A 10,636-nucleotide genomic window follows, 5' to 3' on the forward strand; every position below is an offset into this window, starting at 1 on the left:
TGAAATTTGTCCATGTCTGACTTGAAACAAGCTGCCATATTAACGACGCCTACGAATATCAGAGGGAAGTGAATCAAACAATAAAAGCGCCCGAGCAAGACGAGCGGTGGACTTCATGGTTTGAACTAGCCTGGATTCAAGAGGGCTTAAATGTGCTTTCAAAAGGCACATTGAGCCTCTACGGTCACTAGAATTGACATGTTTTTGTTTCAAGAATAAGTTCGTGGACAAAAAGGAGCCCAAGGCCAAACTTGGGAAATAACAAGGATTAAGACCAATGGTGTATTTCTATGGAAAATGAAAAGTTGATGTTGTTTTCTTTTAGGTTTTATATTATGCTTTACTTTAGTTGCAAACACTTCACATTCTGTGTAATTGTCTTAAGTATAAAGTGGTGCTAGGCGGAACATATATCTTTTTAAAGCAAGCAAATTTTAATCATTGAAAGAGAAGATCAGTTGGCTTATAACTGTGTATAGTACTGTAAATATGATACACAAGGTTGGGGTTACTGGATGAATTCTGGGAGACATTTTCCGCTTTTTGAACTATCTTTGAATCAGTCACTTTACACAACGAATTTTCTGTCAGGAAACAAAAATATTGTTCTTCATGTCGGAATCCTCAACGTTCTAGCCATCTCTGTGGCCTTTTTTCACCCTCAATAGCGATAAATGAGCTTTCAGGGCTTCAGAGGGGTGCAATGTCATGCAACACCGGTTATCCATAGGGAAACACCTTGGACAAAAAACCAACTGCCAGGTTTCTCATGCATACGAACCATTTCATTCAATTCATATGTTTCGAACGAAACATCTTGGCCCAAACACATCCATCAAACCGTAGTGCCTTCTTTCGATTTGAAGGGCAAACATTTTGTGCCCTCTTTGAGACACGGTTGCGAACGATCTTGAGACGAACGAGCAGATCTGTCTGTGTTCAACGGTGCCTTTTACGTATTGCAGTAGATCTAGGGGCGATCGTGTTGATCAAACTTGCCGCAAGACTTGTCGCCGTGTTTCGAGTTCAACCACCACAGTCTTGCTTTGTTTGTCAGGACGCTCGGCCACACTTTTCACAGTCCTTATAACAATCGATAATTCCGGGACTACATACGCACATACATACAGGAACCTTCTTGCGGTGATTGATTTTGGCAACTCCTTCAAGGTAAGATAACACTCCATGCATGTCACACTTTCAAAGAAGGATGGCATTTATAATCTGTGGTTCCACGGATTCATGGAGAACAGTTTTACGTTTGTCTTTGTTTGTGATTTTGTAATTTTGTGTCTTTGGGGAAAATGATGATGAGTGTGACTAAAGTATCTAAGATTTTAAAAGAATGGAAGCAAAATATTTGACTGTGCATTCCTGATCTAGAAACCCATTTTTGACAAAATGTTATCGAATTTACCAATCGGGAATCTTCAGTCAATCTTTTGACTTGAGCTCGCGCTTTTCACTCCAGAGTTACGGGTGGACATAACTTTAAGTTCTGTTTTCTTTGTATCACCCTGTAGGAGGCAATATCTTGGAGATATGTAATCAAGCCTTGAAATCAAGTGCAAAGAACTAGGGTTATAGAAATACTAAATAAATACTATTTACAACTAAATTTATTTAAAACTAAATATTAATAAAGAACAACCATCGATGGCAAAAATTAATGAACATTTCATGAAATATTGCCATGCAAGACCTGAGTGAGTGTCTGTGGGTGTTCATGGCAATCGATTCACCACAACAGGATTTTTGATCAATAATTGCCAGCTTCTGGATATGATTGACTAAATGGGACAATATTTCCCAAAGCTCGACATTTCCTTCTCATAACTGTCAGGGGACTGGCTCTGCCTCACAAGAACAGTTCACCCTAAAAGCTCAACGGGCTTTGTTGTCTTATCAACGGAGCTCGTCGAACCCTGAGAGGTTCTTTTAATGGTTGGTTGTTTTAAATTTGATTTATTTCCACGGGCAGTACACCGTCACTTGGATATGAACTTGTTTGCCTGGCAAAAGTGAACCGCCTTCTGCTGCCTCCTTTGCAACACAAGTCATAGCGAGGTTAAGAACTTCTCCAAGAGTGGACTGATTGGCTGAGATCTAGAATTGTTATGATATGTTCTCAATCATTCAAATACAGCTTCTTCCTCGAGAAAACTTGTATTCCCTTAAAATCTAAACTTGAGTCATAGATTTTTAGAGAATGGATGTCTAATGGTCGAGTGCTTGGTTGGCAATATAATACAGTAAACTCCTTGTGTGATACACTCCCAGTATTACTCACTAGTCAACCAATCGTTCAGTGGACCGATAGTCACTTGTATGTGTAAATATCAATCTTTGTTTTTAACAAAAAGACCCCAAAAACTGAAAGATATATAAGAGTTCCAGCAAACAATTCTAAAATCTATAGGAATTTATCAATCAAAGTCTTATCTGCTCATCAAACATCTATATTAAAAAAAAATATTTGACTTGAGGTGAAAACTGAGAACTACAAGTGAAGAGAAGACAAAAACAATATTCAAAATGAGTAATTGAATCTATCAAATAAACTAACCATCATGATTTCATGAACTACAAAGAGAAAAATAAGAAGACCAGACTTAAGTCAAATGACTGAAAAGAACAAATAAAATATGTAGTTACCAGAGGGAAAACATGAGAAAAAGGATTGTGTGGTTAAATTGGTAATCCAATCAAATGCCCAAATCTTAGACCAAGCACTATCAAAATCTGATTTGTCAAAGTTCTGAAACCAAAAGAGTTAGCACCTTTCAGGTGAATATGGACATCAAGAGGTTCTCAATTTTCAAAGGGGTGTGTAGCATTGCCATATCATTTGAGAGGGCATAATTTTTGACATATATGTTTTATTGATCTGATAGTGAAAAGGCGTAGGCCACTGCTCAATTTGCTCATTCAAAAGAAAGAAAAAAAATGTTTTCTTGAAATGTAAAATAAGAAATAATAACCTTCTGTCTATCCGTCCATCATTAGAGTTGTTCATATTTCTACGGCACCCTCCATCTAATTTGCACTCAAAATGTGAATGGTTCGTTCGAATGGGCCCCCTGCTTTTTTACATGTCCTAATGACATCAGGCCTACCTCAGAAGCTACCTTGAGGCTTTTTGCCATAGCTCTGGTGAATGGTAGACACTCATCGTACAATTTGCCGAAGAGGGCGTCATCAAAGCAATCAGAAGTTCATTGTGCGGTATAAGATGTACACCATGATCTAGATAAGGAATCGGTAAATCATCTCTCTCTCTGCTTAACTTCAGCGTCAAAACAATGCGTTGGCCTGATTTTGAGCGACGTTCGAATACTTGTCGTTCAGATCACGTATCGAGTTGGACAATGGAGACCAAAAAAGACCTCTTCCACATTCCAGGCGGGTTAAACATCAAAGCTTGCTGGAAGCGACACTTGAGAAAGATCGGCGTTGCGAGTAGCTGTGACAACGTTGAAGGGGTTGCCTGAGTATCAATGTGAAGATTGGACGAATATTGCATGGACTGAGGAAAGCCACTCTTTACAAAGTGTCGAATTTTTCAGTACATGTGTTCTATATTTTGAGTTTCGAGGACATTCGAGCAAAAAACCGTGCGAGCATTTGAAAAGAAGATCCCCGGCTTGCTATTCTAACCTATTCAGTAGAATTCAACCTGTGCACATTCGCAGGCACATGTTCAAAACTCCAGTCGTTTGGAGTGATGTGATAAAATTTAATTACTACATCGAAGATCAGTCAAGCAACATCATGTTCAAAATGTTCAAGTAAGTTTTGCCATCATATTTTGTGAAACACTAGCCTTGCTTCCTTCTATTCCTTCTACTTGTCGTGTATGGCAATTCTCAGATATGTTCGCGGCAAGTGCAAAAAAGTCCGATATTTCGGCATTGACAGATCTGGTCTGTTTTCGTGTTTTTCTCGGTCATTATGATAACAGACTTTTATGCCTCCACTTGATAATGACAAGGATTCGAGATGAGGTCACATCTCTCATTAGGCTCCATTTGGTTCCGCTCGGAAAAGCCATTCATCTTTCTAATTTGTGGTTGGCTTTTGGTTACTGGTTGACGACCTCTGATTGAAAATGCCCTAATCAAAGTTCTGAGCACAATTGTTTCGGAGTAATGACAATTCACTTGACGCATTAAATATCACTCAATTGAAAAGCCCAACGAAATGAACCCAAATTTGTCATAAATTTGAAGCACTTGCCCATGTGTACCATAAGAACAGAGGGATTGCTTACCATCTTATGCTGGCCGCCAAATTGACGGGACTAGAACAGGGCACGGTCAACTATCTGTGGCTATCCATTGTCATGAGATCTGATGATCCGACGCACAAAGTGTAGTGATATTGCGCGTCTTAAGATCATGGTAGGGTATTTATCTTCATCAGTTTTTGCCTCAAGCGCCAGAGGCACAAAAAAACGCATTTAAGCTGACCTCGGTGCTAAACCACGAAGAAGAATAAACGGGGGTAGAACCAGACAAGCTGACATACGTATATCGAAGAAAATGTCCCAGTGAATCTTGATCACAAAAGCCAAACTATTTCGTGACAACTATGTAGATATCATTCGCAGAGCTGGCGGTTGTTTACTTGAATTGGCGCTTGCATAAGAAAATGATTCATTTATATTAGACTTAAAATGGAAATAACACTTACTCTCTAGAGTAACAACGCCTAAAAGGACATAAAACATTAGACAAATGTACAGTATTCGTCGCAACACTCCGCAAAGAATGGTTTATATTCTGCCCGTCAGAGTGCGCTATCAAACTATTGTGCGTTGTCCTCCTCCAAAAAAGGGCAGTTTAGGCCGACTTGTCTTACTTGATTTTTTATCACATACTTCTCTGAGTCGTCATCAGCCAAAAATCAGCAACTAACCCTTTTTCCGTTCATGACATGTCACAAGAAATCTTTTTAGCCATCTAACATGGGTCACTCCCTCAAAATTTGAACTGACGTATGAAATAAGACCCCTCTTATAGAAAAATAGTATTGAGCCTAATGCCCTTAGACTTATTCGAAGAAAAAGACGGCCCAAAGATTCCAATTTTTTATCATGCTATCACCATCCTTCTCATTCAACTTTAATAACAACAATGAACATCTTCATCCTCGGGCTTGAAATGTAACGCTGGTTTAGGAGTAAAATAATAAAACACGGACGAAAACAAAAGTATTTTCATTAGCAAGGTATTTCTTAGTCTCTTCAGGGGGACGGTTTAAAAACTCTGGATTCTCGAAGGCTCGCAAACAGGACTTATTGGATAAATTAGCCGGTGGTCACGGACATCATGGTTGTAAATGTCCGTCTCGAGCCTTGGCAAGTGCAAAAACTCCGATAACCATTGTTGTCGTACGAACAACCTCGCATGGACATTGTACATCAGGATCGAACGTTATGGTTGAACAAAGAACATAAACACATTCGAAATGGCAAATTGCGCACTTTGCGGAAGTCTCATCATCATTATGATTTTTTTGCCCGAGCTCGGTTCTCATCTTGGTAGTCCAACGTCAATGCTGTTACTTTCAATGAATTTGCGCTTCTGAAAAGAGATGCATGACATGGTTCTTTTTCTGTTTCAGTTTCAAGATGGAGCGGAAGACTTCACGGAAATTGTCCACGGATATGCACCGCAAACTCTCGGCCATCTCCACGTGCTCGAATGTTTCGGATATTTCATTAAGATTAGGAATGGATCCCAATGACTTTAAGTCGACCATCCAAAACATTTTGGGTATGGCCAACTATGGCAATGATAATCAAACAATGATCATTGGCAATGATTTTTGTTATCATTCAATAGATCTCGATGTGGGCGATGCTTGGGAATTGGAATCCGAGGATGGACTCAGTTGTTATGGAGATGAAAGTGGATTTGACGATGTTCCAAACGACACGATTACAGTCCAAGTTGAGCAAAGAAAATCGTCCACAGGATCCCAGGTAAAAATTGTCACCTTTTGAAACTAGCGCAATCTAACTTTAAGAGTCGAACCAGGCAAAAGGGTCTCCTTCTCAAGTGTCTTGGATTCAAATCCTGAAGACGAAAGTTAATCTTTTGGAGGAGAAGTTTTCAACTATGGGGAGGATCCCGGTTCGATTCTCCTCCCCGATATTTCCCAAGAGGAAACTATTAGATCGAATAATGAGCCCAAAAATAATGCTTATTTTCAGGCCTCAACAGACTCATTAGATGATGCTGAATCTTTCGAGCCGGTTCAAATTGACATGCAATCCCTGAAAGGAGCCTTGAACCTATATCAAAGGCACAAGAAAATTTCCATGTCTAGAGTGGTTGCACCACCAACCATCCAAGAAAAAGGCGAAAAATAACCAGAAAAAATGGACACGAAGTATCACCTTGGTGTTTATTATGCATGTGTGTTTAACTTAAATATATGATTTTTTTCCCATCTTCCAGTCTTATGTTCTTATAAATGCCCAAGGGGCTACTTGTGACTGATTTCAAAATATGAAGTGCAACAAATGCGGACGACTAAGAAGAGCTCTTGATATTAAAACTAAGGAAAGCAATCGGTCCATCAAACGAGCTAACTGCCTCTAAAGATGCATTGAGATCACATTTTGAAATCAGAAGGAATTGATGGTTTCCAAATATTTCTTCTATTTGGTTGCCCTGCATTCGAAAACAAGTTTTATGTACTCAATCACTTGTTATCCCAAGTCAAATCAACCCCCCAAAGAAAATGATTGGTCTTATGAAATCAACTTTTCTCTTTCTCATTTAGTGTTACTGGACATTAAATAACTTCAGTGTAAGAAAAATGCAAGGTTGGGTGAATTTTTTGGTTTCTACTCCGAAAAACCACTTTTGGATTCTGGAACATGTACGACTTCCCATTCTGTCTGCTGATTGGCCAAGTGAACGATTGAACTTCTTCTGATTGGTCCATTATTGGACCGTTCAGGTATTTCATTCTAGAGTGACCTTCTGTCCCACTTTGACAAAGTTCCAAACAGTGACGCTGAAACTGGCGCCCAAATCCCAAATCATAAAACTGGGGGAATGGGTCAGGACATAAAAACATGTCGAGTTTTCCGTTCAAGTATCCCATATCAAGTTCTTCGGGAAAATGCAAGCAAAAGATAACAAAGATAAGAATAATAAGTTTGGCCATTTTTGCGACCCTCATCTGGCAACCCTTGAATTAATCGTGGGATCCAAAGCCTCTGTTGCTGAGAAAAGGTAATAATTATTTATTTAAAGATTTGTCGAAAGAAACACGTTTTTTTGCGTTGAACAGTCTATTTAAAGATTGCGCGTACTTTTCCTGCCTTCGTTTGCCATGTGATTGTTACAGAGTTTCCAATTTGTATCACACTAATAAAAGTATGGCTTAAACAAAGCCTGTATATGGTTAAGTCATTTTTTGAAGGAGAATTTTTGAAAGCGGCATTGAAGTCCGTCCGAAATCTGGCGTGAGAACTTCTCATGAAGGATTACATTAACTGTTGTGACATCTCTTGGTTACTCAAATTCGCCTTGGGTGTTTGTATAGAATGTCTTTATAAGATTGAAGTAGAAACGAATCAATGAGCATCGAACTGGCAAATTCGTGAATTCGTGTTGTTTGGCGAGATTTAGAGTGATAATCCTAGCAAGAAGACACATTTTTTTTAAATATCAAGAACACGAATGCTTACTGATGTAATTCCGCATTCAAATCATCAATAACAAAATACGCATATAGGTTCTCTCACTCGTAATTTAAAGAACATGAGGAAGACGTACTAAACTTTGCGGAATGGCAAAAATCTGGTTATAGTAGCCTTAATCTTGTTGCAAATAGTTACGAAGTCCATTCCAGCCCCCAAAAGTTTGTTGTTGTTTGGTAATTTATAACGACTCAGCAACCTGCCAAACCGGATTGTTCGCTCTCTTCATTTTGAATGTATGGGCACATTCTCACTCTCCATTATTCCTCATGAAACTAGGAGAAGCCACATTTGTCGTTGCTGTTCTCAGTGTACGTTTATACTGTCTACCGACACAACGCACAGTTGTATTACTGACGGCGGGGTGAATGGTGAAGGAGAGACACGCCAACATCTCATTATCATCATTCCATGATTTGGCATTGACGTTTGTTCCAGATGTTGTCCTTGAGGCAGTTACCTCGTTTGAGGGACCAATTGTGTCGTTTGGTTACAAGTAGGGCCAAGAAGCCATTCAGACCCATCGACCGACACCACAGATCGCTTTCCACGTACTCCTCCAAGGTCTTGGAGCAGTATCGCAAATATGCCGAATACTCTCCTTCTCCCGTGAGTCTCTCGCATTTTCTCCATTTCGGTGTTAAAGAGCCGGAGAGTCGGAGTTATGATTTTCTTCATCGAGAGATCCCTGTTCGTTTGGCCAACATGATGCAGGAGATCGAGCTCCTCCCTGATGAACTCCTTCGACAGCAATCCTGTCGCCTCATCCAGGACTTCTACATGCTCAGCTTTGGCGAGATGATCGAATATGAGAATGCACCTCAATCCTCAGATACATTCGCCCAGTTTGCCGAAACCCTGGATCGGATTCGTAATCGCCATTCTGACACGGTCGAGATGATGGCCGAGGCTGTCATGAGTGTGACACATCAATCCCAAAACGGGGTCACCGAGATTGACGCCAAGACTCAGTACTTCTTGGATCGTCTCTACATGTCCCGGATTAGTATCCGCATGTTGATCAACCAGCACCTCATGCTTTACGGAGGACAGCTTCCCAAGGAAGAATCCGATATCGGATGCATCAGCCCGCATTGCAACGTGGCACATATTGTGCAGAGGGCATATCAGAATGCTTCCTTCCTGTGCGATCAAACTTACATGCGATCACCCGAAATGACGTTGGACATCACCAACACATGTGATCCCGCCATCGACGTGGTCGAGTTTGTGTACGTGCCAGCTCACTTGTATCATATCCTGTTCGAGTTGTTCAAGAATGCTCTTCGGGCGACTATTGAGCATCTGGGCGAGGACGTGGATGAATATCCGGCCATCCGAGTGCTCGTGGTCAAATCTGAGCAAGATATCTCAATCCGGATCTCGGACCAAGGCGGCGGAGTCCCGCGTCAGATCTCGGAGAACTTGTTTCATTATATGTACAGTACCGCCCCTCGTCCGGATATGGGTAGTGGAGGCGGGGGCCAGGCCCCCATGGCTGGATTGGGTTATGGATTGCCATTGTCGAGGTTGTACGCCCGTTATTTCAGGGGTGATATTGCCTTGACCTCACTTCATGGGGTGGGCACGGATGTGGTTGTGTATCTTCGCGCTTTGGCCGAGGACGCGGCCGAGGTCTTACCCGTGTTCAACAACTTCACCAAGAAATCGTATCTAAATAGTGAATCCAATGGATCAGATTGGACGGATCCTATTCCGGGATTCTACACGCGAAACGGGCGACATTAATAAGCCATCCCTGAAATCGACATAATACGTGCGTCAACGAAAGCAATACCATTGCTATTAACAATTGTCATCGAATTGCAACCATAGATGAACTTGAGACATAGACTACTTCTATGAAGTCTTGCAGCACACCCATGCAGGTGAGATCGAACAGGGGTCCATTTGAAATTTGGAACCACTTGGACCAGGAATTCTCAGATTGAACCACTTTGTCCCTTCGCCACCTTCCTATTATTTGTTCCCGAAACTCTTCCAATATCAACAATCAATCTTGAATTTTAGCTTCATCCGATGAATTCGAACCCATCTCTCCCACAAAGTTCAAGAGAACTCCCTCCTTCCCCTCTTTTGGTGCCTTTCCCAATTTTTCATTTGATCTTCGCAACTGTATTATTACAACAATAGTCTTTTGGGACAACCAGGATATCTCTGGTATTGCTATGGTGACAGGTATCACCCCGACCACCCAAATCGTGTTTCTTGTGGGTGTATTATCTCCCTACCTTTTTCTTAAATCAAAGGGCTCTGATCAGTAACGACCATATTTCCTCAATGTTGTACTTTATCCTAAGCACTCAAGGCTGTGACAGTATTGTCAGTGTGAATCAACTTGTTACGTGGTGGACCCAACAAATTACGATAACTATAATTGTGTTTGTATGCACGTCTAGTGCCTGTTGCATTAAATACCCCTGTGTCTGTAACATAATTCCCCCGAGAAGACCAATAAACCTGAATGTCTACATTGTAACAACATGGCAGGAAAAACTCCCATTGATTAATCTGTGACTTTTTTATTATTAAATAATCGCATCAAAACTTGATCCGTAAAGTTGGACAGTGTGTGTGGTAAAGTGTTATGATGACACATGACGTTTTTACCGTAACAGTATTTTGGGCAACAGGAATTCAAGAAAGATGGTCATACAACGTGATATTTCTCTGTCTATTCCTATTCCCTACCATTGGGTAGCTTGATGACCATGTCACCGTTAAAACTGTCAATTTTCAACCCGATCTAAACATAGTATATTTGTAATGTGTTCGGGTCAATTGTGATGTCGTCCTTGGTGTTTGGAATTCCATCACAACGCCTCAATCATTGCCAAGACATAAGGTTCATCAAACCATTATCTTGCTTTCAGGCTTGTTTTCAATACATTTTTT

At 40.6% G+C, this 10,636-nt stretch overlaps 2 protein-coding genes across 3 annotated transcripts; both read left to right on the top strand.

Moving 5' to 3' along the window:
• The first annotated feature begins 760 nt into the window (after positions 1–760).
• LOC131879768 (uncharacterized) lies at positions 761–6,456 on the top strand. 2 transcript variants are annotated; one of them, XM_059226180.1, is made up of 4 exons: positions 761–1,170; positions 5,626–5,777; positions 5,847–5,986; positions 6,218–6,456. In XM_059226180.1, the coding sequence occupies exons 2-4, from the start codon at positions 5,633–5,635 to the stop codon at positions 6,374–6,376; spliced, it is 444 nt and encodes a 147-aa protein (XP_059082163.1). In that variant the 5' UTR covers positions 761–1,170; positions 5,626–5,632; the 3' UTR covers positions 6,377–6,456. The 2 variants fall into 2 exon arrangements, with proteins under 2 accessions (XP_059082163.1, XP_059082162.1); XM_059226179.1 differs by lacking the exon at positions 761–1,170 and adding an exon at positions 3,405–3,788.
• A 673-nt stretch (positions 6,457–7,129) lies between these two features.
• On the top strand, positions 7,130–10,223 carry LOC131879776 (pyruvate dehydrogenase (acetyl-transferring) kinase, mitochondrial-like). The gene is made up of 2 exons (XM_059226190.1): positions 7,130–7,250; positions 8,159–10,223. Exon 2 carries the CDS (start codon positions 8,159–8,161, stop codon positions 9,467–9,469), a length of 1,311 nt encoding a protein of 436 aa, XP_059082173.1. The 5' UTR covers positions 7,130–7,250; the 3' UTR covers positions 9,470–10,223.
• The last annotated feature ends 413 nt before the right edge of the window (positions 10,224–10,636 follow it).

Source organism: Tigriopus californicus, chromosome 4, assembly GCF_007210705.1.
Source record: "Tigriopus californicus strain San Diego chromosome 4, Tcal_SD_v2.1, whole genome shotgun sequence".
In the NCBI taxonomy this organism is placed as follows: Eukaryota; Metazoa; Arthropoda; class Copepoda; order Harpacticoida; family Harpacticidae; genus Tigriopus; species Tigriopus californicus.